At 56.3% G+C, this 20,182-nt stretch overlaps 3 protein-coding genes across 7 annotated transcripts in view; 2 read left to right on the top strand and 1 right to left on the bottom strand.

The window, feature by feature from the left end:
• SHMT1 (serine hydroxymethyltransferase 1) overlaps positions 1–5,387 on the top strand; it is a 29,284-nt gene extending 23,897 nt beyond the window's left edge. For all 3 annotated transcript variants that reach the window (XM_019753767.2, XM_019753768.2, XM_074320601.1), the window contains exons 9-12: positions 911–1,033; positions 3,155–3,271; positions 3,864–3,974; positions 4,292–5,387. In XM_019753767.2, coding sequence (XP_019609326.1) covers positions 911–1,033; positions 3,155–3,271; positions 3,864–3,974; positions 4,292–4,464 — 524 coding nt within the window. In that variant the 3' untranslated portion in view covers positions 4,465–5,387. The remainder of the gene's footprint in view (positions 1–910; positions 1,034–3,154; positions 3,272–3,863; positions 3,975–4,291) is intronic.
• Positions 5,388–8,727: 3,340 nt separating this feature from the next.
• On the bottom strand, positions 8,728–19,459 carry SMCR8 (SMCR8-C9orf72 complex subunit). The gene is made up of 2 exons (XM_019753736.2): positions 16,587–19,459; positions 8,728–10,590 (listed from the first exon to the last, which is right to left on the bottom strand). Exons 1-2 carry the CDS (start codon positions 18,944–18,946, stop codon positions 10,137–10,139), a joined length of 2,814 nt encoding a protein of 937 aa, XP_019609295.2. The 5' UTR covers positions 18,947–19,459; the 3' UTR covers positions 8,728–10,136.
• Positions 19,460–19,674: 215 nt separating this feature from the next.
• TOP3A (DNA topoisomerase III alpha) overlaps positions 19,675–20,182 on the top strand; it is a 29,041-nt gene continuing 28,533 nt past the window's right edge. For 2 of the 3 annotated variants that reach the window (XM_074320607.1, XM_074320606.1), the window contains exon 1: positions 19,694–20,093. Coding sequence is in view for 2 of the 3 variants with exons in the window: in XM_074320606.1 (XP_074176707.1) it covers positions 19,914–20,093 (180 nt within the window). In the remaining variant the exon portion in view is untranslated. Of the gene's footprint in view, positions 20,094–20,182 lie in introns of all 3 variants that reach the window. The other variant, XM_019753735.2, reaches the window with a different exon arrangement.

The raw sequence follows: 20,182 nt of genomic DNA on the forward strand, positions 1-20,182 counted from the left end.
CTGGGTGTCTGATCCCATGACCCTCCAGCGAGCATTCAGTGAACGATTCTTCCTCTGTACAAAGGGCTTAGAAAATTTGTGATGATCTCAGTTATTTCACTGTCTTCTTTGGAACAAAGCAGCTGGTGAGAGCCCAGGACGAAGGTGTAACTTCCCATCAAAAGAAGCACTCGTGTTTCCAAGCAGGGGAGAGGAGGAGGCAGTGAATGGGGGATGTAGGCAGCAGCATGGGGCAGGGCTGGGCGTCCAGCAGGGTGGCTTCATGCCCCCCTTTGTACCTGCCAGCTAGCACCTGCCGTTTCTTAACCCTTGGATGATGGCATGGCCCAGCCTCCAGCCACTCGCGGCCTTTTCCAGTCATTGCCACATACACTGGAGGCTTGTGTGCTGGGACTCAGCCACATGCATTTTGCATTCTCCTCTATTTTCTGTGCCCTGTAAGCAGCCTTTGGGATTCAACACAGGGTGCCGGCCAGGTAAGTCTGGATGTGCAGGGTAGAACAGGCCTGCACCTCTCACCTGGACTCTGAAAGCTCTGCAGAATTGGGCTTCAAAGCATCAGCGTGTAGTGCCGCTGAGTAAGTGTTTTCACATATCGAGCTTTAAAGGGACTGTAAAGTCCATCTTGCCTAAGAGCAGTTTTCCGGTGATAATCTCATTAGCATGGGACTTCCATGCCTGGATCAAGGCCACCTCAGAAGCACTTGCTCAAACAGAAGAGGTCTGGCAGTTTGGCCAGGTAATTGTAAGGTTAAAAATATATGTCATTTGGGGGCGGGGAATGTGATCCACCCCCTTTGGTGACACTGAGAAGCGAGGAAGCCTGAGTGGGGGCAAGGGGTGTTTTCTGACTCGCAGCCTGTCTTCTGATCCCTTCCTTCCTTCGGGACCCATCGTCTCTGCCCGCCAGGTGTTGCTGTGGCCCTGAAGCAAGCCATGACTCCAGAGTTCAGAATCTATCAGCGCCAGGTGGTGGCCAACTGCAGGGCTCTGGCTGAGACCTTGATGGAGCTGGGCTACACGGTCGTAACAGGTACCAGCAGACACTTGGCGGCCCCGCCAGCCCAGGACACGAGGCCGCCCCTTATGCTGCATGAAGCCTCACACCGCGGTTCAGCCAGCCAGGCTGTGGCTGTAGGGTAGTGGCCCTGGCTCTGCGGCTACAGCTGGGGTCTGAGTCGGGCCTGCCTCCAGAGGAGGTGCGCCCCCCATGGCTTCCGCCTGCCTTACTCAATGGCAGCTGCCTCCGTGGTTAGGCCAGAGATGGTGGTAATATCACCTGCTGTTTGTCACCTGGCAGGTGAGGCCTCAAGTCCTCAGAACAGCTTTCTGAAAGGAGTACCCGAGGCTCACCTGAGAGAAGTTAGGTCCCAGTGGTCACACGGCTGGTGGGGGGCAGAGCCAGGACGTGAGCCCAGGGCCGTCTCCGCAGCGATGCCTGCACGGTCCTCCGGGCATGTCCCCACTCACCAAGAGTCAAGGTGGAACCGGCTGTCCTGCCGGGAGTGCGTGGGAGTTTGCTATGTCCACGTGCTTTAATGCGAAGATGGTGGTGCTCAGTGACCCTGAGTGACAGGGACTTCCCTGGTGAGGCCCCGCCCAGGGGTACACAATTAGGATGGCACAGTTTTTCTGGCAGAGCGCGTGCTTTGTTATTTCGAGGAAAGGCAGCTTTATTCTTCTCACAAGGCTGCCGTGCATGCTAGTGGTAGGGGGTCCGGGAAAATGGGTCCTGGTCACCTGTGTGTGAAGGTGCCCACTCCTGCCCACTGTCCTTTAGAGGTTACAGGCCCGTCTGAGGAGTGGGCTCCCACCAAATCTTGTGAGCAGCAGTGCTGGGGCAAACCGTCCTCTCAGCAGTCCTGGCCGCACCTTTTTTCTGTTTTCCTTCACTTCCTCTTATTGCCTCTTCTCCACCCTCCTCATCTAGTAAGAAAGCCCCGGAAATCTCGGTGTGCACTGTGACCCTCTAGGTCCCTTAGGTCACTGTTTCTCAAACTTGGATGTGCATACAAATCCCTGGGCACCCCGTTAAATGCAGGCCAGGCTGGGATCTGCCTTTCTGCCCAGCTCCCAGGTGGTGCTGGTCCGGGAACCAGGCGTCGCAAGGATTTAGGCCAAACTCCCTCTGGCTCCCGGCGCCCATGGCAGCCCTGCCGGGCCAGCTGCTCGGAGCCTCCCAGGGCCCTTCCTCACCCCTCGCTCACACTGCTCTCAGGACACGGTGCAGGCAGCTGAAGCAGATAATGGTGACCATACTGCAGCCAGCACTTGTGGAAACGTGCCTCGTGCCTGGCACTCGCCGAGCTCTATATACAGCCCCTTATTTCAAGCTCACGAGCCTTGTATGTTGTTGGACTTATTTGACACATGGGCGTCTGAGGTTCCAAAATGTTGAGCTGCCTGACTGCAGCCGCACAGTCAGTAAGTTCTGGGACGTGGGGTGCAGAGCTGAGCGCTGACTTAGCTCACCCACACCTGTGTGGTCGTTGCTTGCCCGAGTCAATGACCTGGGATGAAGGAGAGTTCAAAGCGGAGAGATCCAGGTACTTGGGAGACTCCTGGGTGGCCTTGGAGCAGCTCCAGAAAGTTCTTTCAGCCTTGATATCCTCATCTGCCCCCTCTGATCATACTGTCACCCTCACAGGATTAGGGATAAAATGTCTGATAGGCTAACAGTGCTCAGTGGAGGCCGTGGTTACCCAGTTACCATAAGGGAACCACTGCCTGCTACTCCGTGCTGCCTTGGAGGGAGCCTTGAAGACTGATTTCAGAGATGCTGCATGGGAGGCAATTTCCCAAGTGGTTTGTCAGAGGAAACAGAAGCCGTGTGAAGGGCCCTGAGTGGGCTGTCACTCCCTGGATACGCTGCCAGGCCCTTCAGCAGCACCTGGCACGCCAGGTCGCTGCAGCGGGCACTCTGGTCCCTGTCCTCCCAGCTCGCAGCCCCCGCACCTCCAGGCGCGCTTTTACCCTACTCCGTCTTTTCTGTCAAACTCTCAGGCCCTGATTCAACCCCCCAGAACACGCCGGCCTGGCCTCGCCGGCATTAGCCCCCTTCCTCCACCACCCTCATCTCAGAAGAGAGCATTTCCTTCGCTTGGCATGGGATCAGCCTTCTAAGGCATTCCTGCATGTCCAACTTGGTTTCCAGGTGGTTCTGACAACCATTTGATCCTCGTGGATCTCCGTTCCAAAGGCACAGATGGTGGCAGGGCTGAGAAGGTGCTGGAAGCCTGTTCTATTGCCTGCAACAAGAACACCTGCCCAGGTGAGAGTCCTCCTTGCTCTCCTCTTCCACACGTCTGCACTGAGGGCCGGGGTTACGGCTGATGGAAGTGGCTCTGGGGACACCGCAAATGATTTGGGGGTAGTACACCATACTGTTTGGGAGCTCAGTTGTGGCTCTCTCTGGGCCGCTCCTGACAGGCTGTCCCCCTGGCAGGGACGGGGGACTGAGGTGGAAGGTGGAGTGCTTGGAGGTGAGGGGTTTGGATGAGGGAGGAGGGGCCTCTGGAAAACAGGCTGGATTTCTCGGTGGGTTGTTAATAAGACATGGGCAACACTCCTCAAAGCCAGACAGATGCTAGCCGCACTTTTAGAAGCAAAGGCCATGTCACAGAAGGCCACCTTTTTTTTTTCTTTTCTTTCCTTTTCACTTTCTTACTGTTTGAAGTAGAATGGTCACGTGCCCCCTGCCTGTGCCTTTGCTCCCACCTCTAGTGTGGAAGTCAGCGGTGCTCGTCGCGCTCTCGCTAGGTCGAGCCGGCATAAGCAGGCGACGCCTTTGCCCACGTGGCTCTTACACAGAGGGCAGTGGTGAGGTGAGTGCAGCCCAAGCACAGAGCTTGTTTATGTTAAAGGTGACAAAAGTGCACTGCGACCCAGCGGGCTGCGACTGGGGACTCCAGCACTGACGTCCCGAGGACTTCTGGAAAAAGAGTTCCAAAAAGTAGCCCACTTCATTCACAGAGGTAAGGATACAGGTTTGGAAGTTTGCCACGTCATGTTGTGTACAGGTGGTCTCTGACTGCATGGTTGGGACCTCACCACTGAAGGACATTTCTGTGTCAAGGCTGAGTGCCGGGGACATGAGACAGCGGTCATTTAGCAGACCACCTGGTCTGAGGTTTGTAAACTTGTCCTGCTCAAGGAAGGGTGCATACAGGAATCATTTCCGGGGTGAACACGCTCCCAAGGGCTGCCACGCCCCCAGTGGCTGGGGCGCCTGGGCAGTTGGGCCTCGGGTGTGTCTTGCTGGCCCAGCGGCCTCATTGTCTCTGCTGCACAGGGATAGAACTGACTCTGCAGCTCCAGAGCGACGTCGGTGCCAGAGCCACCCTGAAGGAGTTCAAGGAGAAGCTGGCAGGGGACGGGAAGCACCGCAGCGCCATCAGGGCCCTCAGGGAGGAGGTGGAGAGCTTCGCGGCTCTCTTCCCTCTGCCTGGCCTGCCCGACTTCTAGAGGAGCCACCAGGCCACAGCGCCTCAGGGCCAGAGTGTCGGGCCTGCCCAGGAGTGCCTGCCCGACGACCTCGCCTTTCTGAGGACGGAGAAGCACCACCATAGGGGACCTGGTCACCTGTGTGCTCTCGGAGCTTGCTGTGGGGACTTTTCTCATGTTACCTTCTTCACAAATCAAAATCTGTTTAAGGCCCATTGTTAGTAATTCTGGGACAAGTTATTAAGGAGTTTTAATCTGAATCTCAATTGCTACACAGCTATATAGTTACTCTGGAAAAATGAAACACCTCTTTAGCCTTAATTAACTTAGATGGGGGATAGGGCAGAGCTATTAGAAAGATTCCAGTAAGTTTACTCATCCTTCTGTTACTGGGCTTCCCCCAATCAATGCAGCAGATAAAAAAACACCCAAGTTTGCAGCTTGTAAAAGCTGCCCGTTCTTAATATTTTGTTACCAGGTAAGATGTCAAAGGAGACCGGAATTATGACATTACAGCTGAAGAGAGAAATTCTCAAGTTTCTGCTGTATGCTTTCAATCAGAATTCTAAGTTAGACAAACCTATGCAAGGTGCCCCCCAATATGTGGTTTCTGTTAGCAGCTGTGGAAATGGTCTCCTTCACCTGCCACCCCTGGGCAGGCGGGAGCGCCTGGGGTACCTGGTCCTCTCCTGGTGTCAGCATCAGGCCAGGGGCCCCTCTCCCCTGCGTGAGAACCAGCTCCCTCCTGCAATCAGGAAACCAAAGGTCACCTTCCCAAAGGGAGTTTATTTTTCACAAAGCTGAAGTGCAAAACATAAATGACCATTTGTAATAAGCAATCAAATTTTTAACCACAGAATGTCTACAAGAATTATAGCTTTAAAAAATACAACCAATTTTTGTATTTCAAAAATAACGCAAATAAATTAGTTTCTTAAAAAGTACATTTCTCATACTATTTGTTTGGCATTTACTCTGGTTGAACTCTGGTGCAGCCCTAACTACGAGCTGCTGTCACACGTCTGTTGTACTCTTGCCCTCGCCAGGGAGGATGACCGCAGCTCACGTAGCGGTCGGGTCACATTCACGCACGGACAGAGGAACATGCAGTAATAAAATACTTTTCAAAAAATAATAAATATGACTTCCTCACAGACTATGCTTTTCACTGCAACCCTAAGGGCGGCACTGCTCTCGGCCCAACCTGTGTAGACAGCCAGTGTCGGCGGGAGGGGCGCCCTGGGTCCTGGAAGGTGCCCCTGCAGTCTGGAGTGTGGCATGTTGTTGGCATTTACTCCAGCGTGCGGGGGACGGCTGCTGCAGTCCCCTGGGGTGTAGGTGACACACCAGTCCCCACATCTCTGCCCAATTTGGGAGTTCTTATGCTGCCAAGTCTTCTGGGGCTTGACTCCTCCCCAGCCAGGAACAGACATCTCCGAGACCTCGGTGTAGCCTCCATGTTGGAGTGGAACCATCAGTCCCAGGAAGCCAGGGCTCCCTGCCAGCAGCTTAGTTCACTGCAAGGTGCTTCCTCCTTCCCATGGCCATGACCAGGCCTTCACAGGTAGGGCCCGACTGGGTAAGGGCTCGGGAAAACTTGGCATGCTCAGACCTTAGCAGCCGAGACTGGTTTCACTTTCCAGCCAGAAATAGAAATTTGATACTTTTTCCTTTTTGCAGTCTGTTAACACGGTACCTCTAGTCCCTATGACAGTACTAGACAAAAGCTAGAAAGCTGGCTGGTTTGATTCAAAGCACGAACCAAGGCACTTTCGTCTGAGCTGTCCAGGGAGATGGCAGGTAAAATCGGATTGCTGGCTAGGGGGCTCAGTGCCTCTGAAGGCCACTCACACCTGATGGGTCCCCAGCAGCTGAGTGCTGCCACCTGTGCAACGATGACACGGCAACAGCAGGAGATGCTGACCCGCCTGGCAACAGCAGGCCCAGGGAGGCGGGGGCTCACAGCACTGGCAGACACAGGTGGTCAGTGTGCGTGCTCGGTCTTCAGGACTGTTCTAGGCCTCCAGACCCACGGCTCCGAACTGCAGCAGCCCTGGCCTTTGGCGTAGAGCGGGTGGCCTTCCTTGGATTTTGAAATGGGATGTTGCTGAATTGGGGTTGGAGGCTACTCTACTTTGCATGTAGTAACTGATCGGAAATGAAGTTAAAAGCTAGATGGGAAATGACAGGTGAGCTATCATGGCTCATATCCAAATTCTCGGGCAATGTGTAACTTCGGCCATTGCGGTTGATTATGGAAAAGTCACTTCTAAAATGCAAAGATCCCACTAAAGGAGCAAGGTCCCTGGGGAAAGGAAGGTGCGAGGCAGCAGCCCAGGCTGGAGCCATTTAAGCGCCAGGTGCTGCGCACGACTTCGGCTCATCTCTACAACGGAGCTTCTGGAAATCACGGCTGCGTAACTGCTGGCCTGGGCTGCTTTTAGAAAGGTGGGCAGGGGGGAGGGGAGGCATGTAATTGGAAGTCGAAACAAACCTCAAAGTTCAGTGCCTGGTCCTTCAAAGTGACAGGACTGGAGAATAAGGGGCTCTGATGTCCTTTACTTTCTGGGGAGAGTTTTTCAATGTTTTATTATTGACACTTATATTGACCTATTACTAGAGGAAAACCTCAAATGAAAATTCTAGAAGAGATTAGTCCCATTGCATAGGGCCCCCCACCACTAAGATTTACAGATGCATCGGAGACTTGTAGTAGGTTCCAGTCCTCCAAAGGGGAGGGGCCTGAGGCAGGGCAGCGTCACAGTCTCAGCTGCCTCGCCCCACGCTGGCTCAGTCCAAGTGCCACTTTAAGATCCCGCTGAAAAGAAACACTTGGCATCAAGCAATCCTTTCAAACGGCCGCACTGAAAAGCTAGATTTTAACCACAAATTAAAATCCTGGCGTTCACCTACTGGTCAGTGAGGGGACTTGCCTTCTTCGTGAAGAAACAACTCCAGGAAGCCGCTTCGTTTGCTCTTTCTGTGGTGGGCGCTGCAGGGCCGTCTTCTGTTCACACCTGCCTGGCCTGCCTTCGGGACCATCGTGGAGGCTGAGCTTCTGAGCAAACACTCTCCGAGGCAGACGTCTGTGGGAGTGTGTGGCTTGTGCCTCCACAGACCAAGTCTGACTGACGTGCCCGTATCAGTTTCCCGGGTGAAAACAGTATAAACCGCTGAGTCCACAGTGGTGTGAAACACAGCAACGAAACAGCAATGGGCGTGCCAATGATCCCTTTCCACCTCGTTGTTGGGACCCCAGACTCACGCCCCTGGAGGCCTCAATACACAGCAGTTAGTCATCCAGTTAGAAAACAAAGCGGCATCTGAACACGAGGGAGGGGAGAAGGTGACAGATGGGAGCTGAGAGGAACAGGATTCCGATGCAGCTTTCCCCACTGGCACACCCACCCCATTTCAAAGCTGCCAAGATGTTCTTGGAAACGTGTGTGTGTGAACATATGCAACAGGCACAGGTATAAAGAACAACGATGAGATGTAAGCAGTACACTTGCCACACACGGTTCTCGGTCACAGAAACAAAATCACACATCCACGAAGACAGCCACAGAAGGCTTTCGCCTTTCCTGGAGGAAACTTCCGCCATGACAGGAATGGGACCCTGATCAGAAGCTGGGGGGTGCAAGCCAATGGCCGTATCCTTGTGCGGAGGCCTGGGCAAAGAAGGGACCACAGGAGCGACGTGATGCAAGCCCTCCTTAGTCACAGAGGGCTCTGCTTCTGGGACCTCCATGACGTGCCACAAAGCTGACAGGTGGACCGGTCCCCCAACGATACAACACGGGCCCTGGAGACACGCACGTGCTCAGCACTAGTGGCTCGCTCAGGTGTGTTTTATCACAATTTTCTGGGAACAAATGAAAAGCAAATATCGAGAGTTCTCCCTACTTAGTCGGAAAACAGCTCAAAATAGTATAAAATTTTCAAGATTGCAAGAAACCCTCCATCTATATACCAGTGGCATTTGTTTAAGAAGCTTCAGAGAGGTCATGTTGGTTGAACCAGGGAGCGTCTCCTGAGAAGGTCGGGGGGCTCATGAGAGTAGAAGTGAGCTGCTGCACTGAGGGGGGCCTATTTGGGGGGTCCATGGGGGCGGAGTGAGCTGTGGGGAGGTGAGTAGTTGGGGGTTCCATGGGGAAGTGAGTACTTGGGGGTCCATGGGGGAGGGAGGAAGCTGTGGGGAGGTGAGTACTTGGGGGCTCCAGGGGAGGGAGGGAGCTGTGGGGAGGTGAGTAGTTGGGGGGCTCCAGGGGGGAGGGAGGGAGCTGTGGGGAGGTGAGTACTTGGGGGGCTCCAGGGGGGAGGGAGGGAGCTGTGGGGAGGTGAGTAGTTGGGGGGCTCCAGGGGGGAGGGAGGGAGCTGTGGGGAGGTGAGTACTTGGGGGGTCCATGGGGGGGAGGGAGGAAGCTGTGGGGAGATACTTGGGGGGCTCTAGTGGGGGTGGGAGTTGAGCTGCCTTGAGGTGAATATACTTGGGGGGTCCATGGGGGCAGGAGCTGTGTGGCGGTGAGGACTTGGGGGCGCTTCATGGAGGCGGGAGCGAGCTGCGGGGAGGCGAGCACACTCTGGGCCTGCACAGCCTCCCAGGGCAGATCCATGAAGTCAGTCACACAAGAAAAGCTTTCTTCTTCCTGGAGGAAATCCCTGCCATGAGTTATCACCAGCTGGGCTGCCCACCCAGACCAGCCAGCTGAACAGAACTCTGCTGTCACCGTGCCCACAAGACCCCATGAGAGGTAGTGAAGTAGTTGCAAAGGTTTGCTTTGGGTGAGAGGACCGGGGTGTGACCTCTGCCAAGTTCCAGCACACATCCGCAGACCTTCCTGAAGAGGCCTGTGCTCGCTCGCTCTGCAGAACTGGTGGGCCAGCCCGAGCCTGCCGGCTCTCCATCACGCGCACAGTGGTGGCCTCATGGCCCCGTGGCCCTGCCTGGCTCCCGGGTTTTCCAGCATCTCCGCGAGCGTTCGCACTGACACGTGTCTCAGTGACACGACCAGGGACTCCTGCTGACCTGTGGGCCCATTCCCCAGGGCCCACCCACAGGCATTTCTGCGCCTGGTGAGGGCGTGAGCATGGGGATGGGTGCCGCTCATGCTCGCTGCAGCACTGGAACCGGGGTGGTTTTCTGCCCCAGCGGGGACACAGCTTTCTCCCCTCCACCTCACTTGTCGGGGCCTCCCCTGGGATGACACGCTATAGCAGGCCATTGAGCTGGAGCCTGAATGAGACAATGGATGTCCCGGTGTCCTATTTCCCACCAAATCGGTGCAGTAGTGGCTGCTTTACTTGCTTTTGCCGCTCCGTGTCCAGCGCAGCTGCAGGTGGCCCCCATGGTCCTCCCATCAGGGCTTTGCCTTCCTGCCCCTCATCCCGCCCCACTGAGGCTTTCTGCTGCTCTGGCTGCCAGTCCTCAGGAAGCCAAGCACCCCTTCCCAATCCTGGGGCCACTCGCCAGGGAGACGGAGCTGTTACTGTCCTTCCAGACGCCTTCAGAGAGCCAGGCCCCCCTCTGCCCAATTCCAACTTGCAAGCTGCCTAGAGCCGCCTGAGAACCCCAGCTGCCACCCTGGTTTCCTTCCCACCTACGACACCACAAGTCTCAACAGCTCCGAGGGCAGCTTGGTCACGCCAACCCTTCCCTTCCCCGTGCTGAGTCACAGTGGCTGGGACTGACCTCAGATTTTGTACAAAAAACTGGGGACATAGTCAAACCTGAGCATGGGGTGGCTGGTCCCAGGAGACTCCTGCATATAGTGCAGCTTCAGCAGCTCAGCCAGGTACTGGACCACCTTCACGTCTTCATTCACGAGACCAAGATTCAGCTTCAAGAAGCTCGCCTGCCGGCTGGCAAGCAGCTCCTGTGTGTCCTTGTCGTGGGCTGGCAGGTGCAGGTGGTGGCAGAAGGTGTAGAGGAAGGCCTTGGAGCAGAGCTGGGCGAGCATGCTCTGGACGTGCAGGTAGTAGGTGCTGCCCCGCTTGATCTGCGTACGGTGGTCTGCCAGCCGAGGCACAAGGCTGCCCCGGTACAGAGGGCAGCGCAGGGTTTTGTTGTCCAGGTCCAGGACGCTCGCGTAGCGGCTGTAGCGGCTCAGCGCGTGGAGAGTGCCAGCACTGGCAGGGGATGCCAACCTGAAACACACAGGCCGAGGTCAGCAGGAAGGTGAAGCGGACACCGGGTGGGAGTGTGGCCTCCTGTCTCTGGCCAGCGCCCACCCGCCGACACTCACTGGCTTTCTGGAAGGCAAATCTGATCATCATGATCTTCAAAGGGCTCCTTACCACCCTCAGGACCAAGTTCACGTGCCTTGGCATGGCCCACAAGGCCCTGCACACCCTGCTTCCTGCTGGCCTCTAAGGCCTCATCTGTCACTTCCCCAGTGACTCTCCCTTGTAGCCACGCCAAGCTTTCGGTGGGGCCTCAAACTCAGGGGCCTACCTGCTCTCCCTGGGATACCCTCCACTCCCTTTGATACTCAGCTTATGCCAGTTGAAACCTTCTCCAACCTCCCCTGATCCCCTCTTTTGCTTTCTTGCTGTGTGACCTTGGTCCAGTTCCTTAACCTTTCTGAACCTCATCTGTAAGACAGACCTACTAGTTCTACCTCATGAGTCATTGTGGAGACGAAATGAGCTGTGCTTAGGAGACCTGAGTGCCTGGCCCTCAGCACCACCAGCCTGGCCTGGCACTAGGCAGTGTGGCGACAGCTGTCGGTCCTGTCTTGCTCACTGGACGAGTTGCTGCAGACCCAGGCCTGGCCCTAGTTTGGCCCCCTACCCCTGCTGCCCAGGGCTGTGCCTGGCACATCGGAGGCTGGCAGCAGGGTTCGCTCAGCGAGGGAAGGAGGTCGGCGGTCGGTCCTGGTAAGCAGCTTCTCAAAACCCCCCTCGGCATCAGTTTTCCCAGAGGGCCTGGGACAACCCTGCAGCCCGGTAAATGGCTGGCCGACCAGAGATCTCACAGACTGACACACCTCTGGGACTGATGGCTTGTGTTCGACCCAAGGTGGTGTGTAAAAAGGACTAACAGTCGCTTGGGACCAAGGTAATCTCCTATTTTTTCCTTCCCGAGGGTTATCTTATGTAGTTAACAATCATTTACTGAGCATCTACTATATTCAAGGCAGTGACTCGTGGGCTGAGCAGGCAATGAAGGACGAGCCTGCTGTGCTGGGGAGAAAACACACTCACTCAACTGTACCAAGTGAAGGGGGTGCAGTCTGTCCACAGGAGGCCTGGGGCTGGAAGGTCCCTGAGCAGTGGCCCCGGAGGAGCTGGGCCGTGAAAGAAAGGTGGGCCATGCGAATGTAGAAGGCACCCAGACCGCAGCCAGACCAAGGGTGGCGAGATGGGAAAGCAGAGCCACACGTTCTGGGAACCGTAAGGAGAGCAGCGGGCTGTGGCCCGCATCCCATGGGGACGGGAAGTCAGGTGAGCAGCTCACTGGCTTCTCGGGGAGGCAGGCCTTTCCCCCCACATTCCCAGTACGCGAGGTCCACTCCTGAGGCACCCTGACCTCCCAGCTCACCGAGGCACTGCTGCAGCAGCACAGCCAAGCCCCACCTTATCTCCCTGCCCCTCCATCCCAGCCACCTGTCCGCCGGAACACACTGGCCGCAGGCACAGCCTCGTCGGGGCTGCTCTGACACCCCCACCCTCTCCTACCTGTGGCAGCACATGTTCTCTGCGATGTCGCATCTTCTACCTCTTCCTCCATTTGTTTCCCTCAAAGCGCCTCATCAGGAGGCCAGATAACACGGGAAGGAAGAGGCAAGCCGCAGGCCTGTCCCTCGGCTGCACAGCAGGTCTGGGGCGTCTGTGGGCCTCGTCCTTCACCTCCCACACCCGTTTAGATTCCTTTCAGCCCATCCCAGAGCCAGGGCGGCAGCCTCTGCACAGAGAACACTGAGGCCCAGACAGGGGCCGCGGCTTGTCCAGGGTCACCCAGCTAGAAGGTGGCTGAGTCAGGACTCAACCCAGGGCCTCTAACACGTTTCCCACCAGAACTGAGCTGTTTTTCTAACAGTCCAGGGCTTGTTACTGTTGCTTAGTAATTTATAAGATAATCTCTGGTTTTGACTTAAAATAATGGGAGACTGACTTGATTGTTTATCCATCTCTTGTACCCACTTTGTGGCAGAGGGCCTACTTTAGTGAAAAAATAAAAAATCAGGGGCCAACGAGACTGGCAGTTCTGGGTGGGAGCCCGTAAAAGCAGTTCATCACCTGAGCTGGTTTTAGCTGGAGTCAAAGCCCCTGAAGGGGACGCGACCCTCCTGAGTCACAATCCTCTGATTCCACATTAACCTAGCACACGAGACCAGCCCCTCCATTGCTGAGCACCCCAACGAACGGGACGTTCATGACCACACAAAGGTCCCTTTTCTGCGCATTCTCTTTAATGCTGATTCTCTGCCTCCCTGTTTCAGTGCTGGGTCTGGCTGTGGGGCTGACTCACCGTCCGTCCACAACTCCGGGCACTTCCGAGGGCCAGGAATGGCACTGGAGCTGGCCACACATCCAGACCCGCATGGGGCTGCTACTACAAGCCCTTCACAGATGGGCCGACGAGCTTTGCTGAGTGAACGAATGCGATGACTGGTCCAAATTCACAGCTCGCAGAGCTAGCACAGCACTTGAACTCAGAAAACCCACTGCCTCCCTCTAACAGCCACAGACTACGTGCCACAGGTTTCCACCTTGTGACCCTGTCACGTCCTGTCTACCATTCACCCCCCAGGATTCTAGCCCCTCAGCTGACCCTTCACTGACAGGTCCCCAGGGGAACAAGGCCTCCCACCCCCTGGAACCTACCATTCCTCATGCCTGAACGGGACCCCTGGAGGCAGCGGTCCCAACTCCCAGCACGTGTACACAGGAGGTCTGAGCAGAAGAGCTCTGAGAGAGAAGTAACCACTCACTTCCCACTTGGGACTCTTGGAAAGACCTCAGTGATCACTTCTGACAGGTCTCGCGTTTGTGGAGGGCTGCTTCCAGGCTCCAAGCCCAGCGGGGAAGGTGCACCAGCCCCCGCCACCCAGGCCTGCCCTCCTCGCAGAATACTCGGGGATCAGACATGATGGGCCCTGCTGTCACGCAGCAGCCTACCCGTCTGTCCCCTCGTACCTGCCCCTAAACAAAAGAGTCTGTGAGACGGATCCTTTCAGGGACTTTGCTTCACCTCTGTGCTCACACCTTATGTCTCCCTGTTTGGCCCCAAAGGATGGCTGGTTAGTCAATGATGGGTAAGATTCCTCAAGGGAGGAACAACCTAAGACAGGCACAGTCGCACAGGGGCCATCTGGAGAATTCACGGGGTTGATAGAGGTGGGCATAGACCCCCACCTTCCCCCGGCTAAGGAGAGCTTCTGCCTCTGTGGCTACATTCCTTCCCACAACCTGCTTGGGAAGAGTTTCAATGATGTGATAACATCAATTCTCCATCTATTCATATCAGTAAGTTTCAGCATAAAGGTTTTGTCCTTGGGGAGGTACATACAGCAATTACTAAGACATCACGGGACTTTCGGTTCCGGCTGCCTGCAGGGTGATTGGGTTGAATCAGTTTCCTGGTATAATGTATGAAATTCACAGATCTTGAGATTAACAAGCTTCACTTCCTCATTTGTTAATCAATAAAAGCTACGTGTTGGCCCAATTCGGGGCTCAGTCCTTGAGGCTTGGGTCCCTTGGCCCCGCTTGCACTCTACTCATGGCAACTGTCTCCCTTAACCCTGCGCCGCCCTCCTCGCTCCCCCAGCTCGCTGCGCGGGGCGCGGCAGGGCCCTCCGACCACTGCTCTCCAGGGGCAGGTCTTGTCGCTCCCTCTGCGGATGGAAACAGCCTCCGAGAGGTCAGGCTCACAGTGGGGACGGCTGGGGCTGGAGTGAGGGCTGCCCTGTCATGGCACGCACCATGGCTGCTGACTCAGCTGATAATGCTGGCACTGGCACAGTGGCTGGCACACAGCCCTCAATAAATATTTGGCAAATGATCATTCAGTGAGCCAACCCTCATTTTCTCAGGAGGGAACAAAGCCTCGCCCAGGTGCCCACCAGCTCACATGCCCTCTTGCCCTCCTGGCTGCCAACACGGCCAACCTGCCCACTGCCCTCTCCTGCACCCTTGGGCACGTCATTAGGTAATCACAGCGGGATTTCCGTGCAGCCAACCGAGGCCTCAGAACCCTTCTCCACACCGCCTCCAGTCAGGTACCTGGTAGAGTGCAGCTGGCGTGAGAGATCAACCTTTTGCCATTCGGCACAATCTAAGGAGGGACGTTCAGGGAAAGCCTCTGGAAAGGGCAGGACCGCACTGAACCTGGTCCTCGATAAGCAGATAATGTCCACAGATTGATGTGCGTTTTACATTCTCTTTTGAGGAAAAGTCAAAGGTCAAGGATTGGGGTGAGAGGATTGAGTTGGAGGTGGGGGGAGAGGAAGAGGGAGGCAGAGGGGGAGGGGGAGGGGGAGGAAGGAGGGAGAGAGGGACAGAGAGAGAGAAAAAGGGACACCAACCTATCATTCCACCAAGAACGGTAACAAAACATAATCCCTGAAAAACCCTTCCCTTCCCGGGACAGAATGGTTAAACCCAAGCACACAGAGGTGGCGTCAGCAGAGGGTCAGGACCCTGGGAGGAAGGACAAAGCTGCAAGGCCACTCGGTGCCGTCACCTAACCTGCTGAGCCTCAGACTCTGCATCTGTAAACAAGCACTCGACAGTTTCCTACGATGCCCGAGGCATGGGCTTGTCCAGGTGTCTCAGTCTGTCACACCAAGTCCCCACGTTGTCCCTCTAACCCCAACAAGGGCAACCCCATCTTCCAAAGCCAAAGACCTCAGACCTTCTTCAATCTCCCTCCCTCCCTCCCACCTGTCACTAAATTACTCCTGTTGTTTTCTTAGAACACACAACGCACTAACTGTTAGAACTCGCATCTCCCTTCACGGCAAGGCTCCGGTCACCTGTGTGCCCCATTTCCTAAACTACACATCCTTCCCGAGCAGTGGCCTGGCTGGTACCCCAGCACCCGCCACCATGGCCTCGGGTAGACTCTCAACAAGTGAGTTCAGCATGACATTGAAGTGGCACCTAGTACGGCCGCGTCTGACGACGGCAGTGGCACCTGACTGAATCCACCCCCCATGACCCTGGGGAAAGCTTAATGCCGCAAGCGTTAGAGTGAATCCAGGTGACTCACAAGGAAACTCGGATGGTGACTTCACTGATACCAGAGACCCGTGAAAAGGGGAAGCCAGAAACTGAGAAACAGCGCTGACTGAGGCGTGGAAGACATTCCTTTGCCTTCCTCTGCGGTGCAGGAGGCAGAGACTGTCTGTGTCAGCAGGGACTCCAGGCTCACCTCGCTCGACACTTCATCTTACACACGAGCTAAGTGGGGTGCAGAGAAGGGAATGAGGAAACTGAACACAGTGCACATGCCTGAGCCAGACAACTTGTCAAGCAGTGTGTGGGAAAACAAAAAGAATCTACCGAAGGACAAGAGAGTAACATGGGAAATGACACAGAAAACACTCAGAGAGGGAGAAGGAACTGGCTTTTCCATTTCCTTGTGAAGAAAGCCTTCTAGGGCAAACAGGACAGGGAGTGAAAGCCGCTGGAGCCGAGGTGCCTCACTGGTGATGGCTGCCCTCTGCTATTACTAGCCCCGTCCTTTCTCGGAAGCAGATCTCTCCTGGGTCACTTACACCATAGCGCTCGTTTGAGACTCAGCAAGGACCCGAGATCTCAAAGTCCACTCTTTCCCAAACCTTGCTGCACATCACAGAAAGCCCATGTCTCACCCAAGACCAACTGAATCAGAATCGCTGCAGGTGGGGCCCAGGAATCGTGATTTTTACAATTCTCTAATAATTCTGACACAGCAGGGAGCAGAGCAGGCTTGGCAACCACTTAGGAACTACGACGCCCTCACGTGACAGACAAGGAACAGAGGCCAGGAAAGGGAACGAGTTGCCCAAAGTAACAATGAGTTGGTGCCGTCTGGAAGCTAGAGCTCCTGATTCGGGGTCCACCACACCAACTTGTTAACCTTAACTGGGGGGTGTACATTTGAAGCCTCATTTCTAACTGGACAGGGCCCTTACCCATCCACAACCAATTACCTCTGCAGGCCAATAAGCTTCCACTTCTGAAAATCCATAATGTGCAAAGGGGAGGAGACCCAGTGCTTCACGGGTTTGGCATAGCGGCTGTAGTTGGGGATGAAGATGGACAACGCCGTCACAAGCTTCCTGACTATGGCCTCGTCCTCGCCCAGGACCACGAGTGTCCTTCCGCTGAGCAGGGAGTAGATGGCTGGGTGGGCAAAGGGATACTGACGGATGAATTTTAAGGCATTCTGGCCAGCCCTCTTTTTATGCCTCTCAGAAGAGGGGCCGGCAGGATGAGCAGAGGAGGGAGTCCTGTCCCAGCTGCTGGAGGCTACACTGCTCACGTAGCTGGTGGTGTCTGAGTAGTTGTCCAGGCTGGTCTTACTGACGTCCCGGCTAGCCAGCAGGTGACTCGGGTCCAGCTCATAGGCAGGGCAGCCTTCAGAACTGTTGTCTCGGGAAGAAGGGCTGGCGTTTTCCACCGTGAAGTCCGCGTGGAAGCCCTGGTCCTTCTGCCTGTAGCGCTGTGGGGGGGTGCTCACTACTCCGTTCTTGTCAGAGCGTGTGGGGACTGGCGTGGAGAGCGGCCCCTGCAGACTGTCGCTCTCCTTCCCAATGCAGCAGGAGTCTGTCTGTGAGGTGGTGTTGTCTAGGCTCCCTTCCTCGGCTTCCCCCAGCTCCGGCAGGCTGACGCCTACCTGGAAGTGGATGGCTCCCTCACTGTCATCTGCATATGACTCTTCTTCGTTAATGGCACTTGGGTAGCTGGCCTTGAAGTCCTCAGGGATGAGGGCCTCGGAAGGGCAGGTGCTGAGGACCTCGATGCTGTCCTCACTGACTGTCCTGTGGCTGACCGCTTTGCTCCGGACCACCTGGGGGCTCAGTGACACCGTGAGGCTGGCCTGGCTGTCAGATGTGGCCAGCACACAGGTGGGCTTCTCCGTGCCTAGAACCTCGATGCTTTCCCCACTGCTGACGCTCCCTTTCATGTCCATATCCAGGTAGTCCAAGTTCTCCTGGGGGTCAAAGCTGCTCAGGCCTGTCCCCTCCACTTCCCTGTACTCCTCCTCGCCAAGTTCCTGCTCCATCTTGATGAGCACAGACTCCACACTGGACTTGTAGGAGCCAGCGCTAATCAACACTTGAGGAATGGGACATTCTCCTAGGGACCTGGAAGGTGGCCTGTCTTGACTGGGCTGAGGGGGTGAGCTTGCCTGTTTCTCTACCACCCTCTCATCGACCTCCGCAAAGTCTTCAAAGAGGAAATTTGTTATGTGCTGTTGCTTTAGTAGTGCTTTGTCAATCTGGCTGGTCAGGAGATAGCACAGGTCTCCTCTGAACGTGTGCTCTATGTGGCTGAGCTGAGCCAGGGTCTGGGTGAAATACTCAGTGTCACAGAGCTCTTCCAAGGTCTTCAACTTCTTGTCAAAACACTTGGCGGACTTGGCTTTGATGAGTTTTGGGGTGTAGGTGGGTCTGCAGGTGTATAGGTCTGTGTCAGCACACTCATCAGGATTAGAGGTAGTGGCTGCCTGGGCAGGCTGACCCTGGGTATGCTCCAGCTCCCCAGAACACAAATCAGACCCCTTCAACTTCCGATGAGGGTATGAGCGGATCTGCTTCAGCAGGTCTTGGTGTTCAATGATGGATTTCTCTACACTAGCCAGCTCATTGGCTTTCTCAATTGCCTGAGATGAGTAAAAACCTTTGTCGTTGGCTTTCTTCTGGATCTCCGTCTCAGTATGCAGCACTGTCCTGGTGTAATCCAAGTCTTTTAGTTTTTTTTCAAGTTCCCCAGCAAACGACTTCCTGTTGCCTGTCTTCAAGCACTCAGAAGCTTTGGAAAATTCAGCTGAAAGCTCCTGAAACTGCTGCATGATTTTGTGCTGGTCTGCGGAGATATAAGCCATGCAAAAGGGCCTCACGAAGCCACGGGCCTCCAGGTCATACAGGGTAAGGTGGTGCACGTACGCAAAGGCTCCCTCCTTGGAGTCTCCCAGAACCACCTTGGAGTCCTCCACGAAGTTCAGCTTGGGGTAGGCAGAACCAGGCGGATGGCCCACAAAGGAAGCCTGGTAATCCACAGACATGATCCGCAAGGAGAAGTAATTAAGATCAAAGGTACCGAAAACTTTGGTGTCATTGGGGATGGTCAGCAAGGGCTGGGGTCCCACCTGCTCCGAAAACTCGGAAATAAGGATGAAGTCCCGAGAGAACTTGGCTCCGGACAGTTTGGACCATGGGTTAGCTCCTTGGCTGGCGAAGGGGAAGAGCGGCACCGAGTACTCCTCGGGCAGGGCCGGCTCATGGTAGGGCTCCTCCTCGTACTCGTCCTCTTTGGTGAAGGCCACCACGTCAGGGGCGCTGATCATATTTCCAGATATACTGAGACAACATTGAAAGGAAGCCGGGAAGAATGCCGGGGTAATGGACGCGGCGAAGAGGAAGCAGGCCCTGGAAGAGGAAGCCAAGTCCCTGCGGTCTTCTTTGCGCCCGCCCTCGGGGGTCGCAGGCTGCCCCTCACACTTCCGAGGACTGGACTCCCGCAGCCCTCACAGGTGCAGCTCCTGCAGGGCGCGGAGGCCCCGGAACTCCGCAGGTACAGACGACCGGGGAGGCCGGGTGCCCCCCTCCGCCTCCTCTTCTGGCGGCCGACGCAGAACACCTGCAGCGAGATCACCGGGACTCCCCCGAACCCACCGTGACAGCAACAGCCCCGACCCTGGACAGACGCCTAACGCGGGGCTACGGGCCGCTGCAGGGACCAGCCAAGCGCTGCGGCCCCCACGACCCGAGAGCAGAAACCGTCGCGGCTCCTCGGACGCCACAAGCCAGAACCAGCTACCGCGGCGCCGCCATCTTGGTGTCACATGACTCGTGGTGTCGACGCCACGTAACCCGGAAGCGTCTGCGTACACTTCCCAGCAGGTGAGAGGCTTGGACTGGACTGTAGAGCGGCTTATCCCAAGGACGAATCGATCAAGGCGAGGAAGTGAGGCGAAGGAGCGGAAACGCGATGGGACGAGTGGTCCGGAAGCGCGGGGCAGTGTGGGAGTTGTAGTTCGCGGCCCCGTGGACTCGCTCCTGGCGGAAGTGGTGGGAGAAGGCGGGCGGAAGCTGGACGCCGAGGTGCGGGATTCCGCGCAGAGGCGGCGGTGGTGAGAAGGCTGCACCTCCGAAGCCCGGTGGGCTGTTGGGTGGTGACCAGGAGCCGGGCAGCGGCGCTGGCGGCTCCCAGAGGCTCTAGTTCCCTTAGGGTAGGCGTCAGGTGGCCCTCACGCCTGGCTTCCCCAGCATGTGCGGGCACCCGGGGAGCAGCTGCGGGCGCCGGGCCTAGGGATGATCTTCCCGGTCGCCCGCTACGCAGTCCGGTGGCTGCATCGGCCCGGAGGCCAGACCCTGCCCCCGTCCGCCATGGAGGTGGCCTTCCGAGGCGTGCGGAAAGTGCTGTGTGTGGCGGAGAAAAACGACGCGGCCAAGGGCATCGCCGACCTGCTTTCCAACGGTCGCATGAGGCGGGTAAGGAAGCGCGTCCGCTCAGCTGTGCTTGGCTGTGGAGTCCACGGAGCGGAGCAGACCGGTGGGCCCCGGGAACAGAGATGAGGGTG

Source organism: Rhinolophus sinicus, linkage group LG15, assembly GCF_036562045.2.
Source record: "Rhinolophus sinicus isolate RSC01 linkage group LG15, ASM3656204v1, whole genome shotgun sequence".
Taxonomy (NCBI): domain Eukaryota; kingdom Metazoa; phylum Chordata; class Mammalia; order Chiroptera; family Rhinolophidae; genus Rhinolophus; species Rhinolophus sinicus.

Coding starts and splice junctions, on each gene's coding strand:
- SMCR8 (XM_019753736.2), bottom strand. CDS start 18,946: ATGATCAGCGCCCCTGACGTGGTGGCCTTCACCAAAGAGGACGAGTAC. Junction 10,591..16,586: donor AAGCTTATTGGCCTGCAGAG/GTAATTGGTTGT, acceptor TGTGTGTTTCAG/GTTGGCATCCCCTGCCAGTG.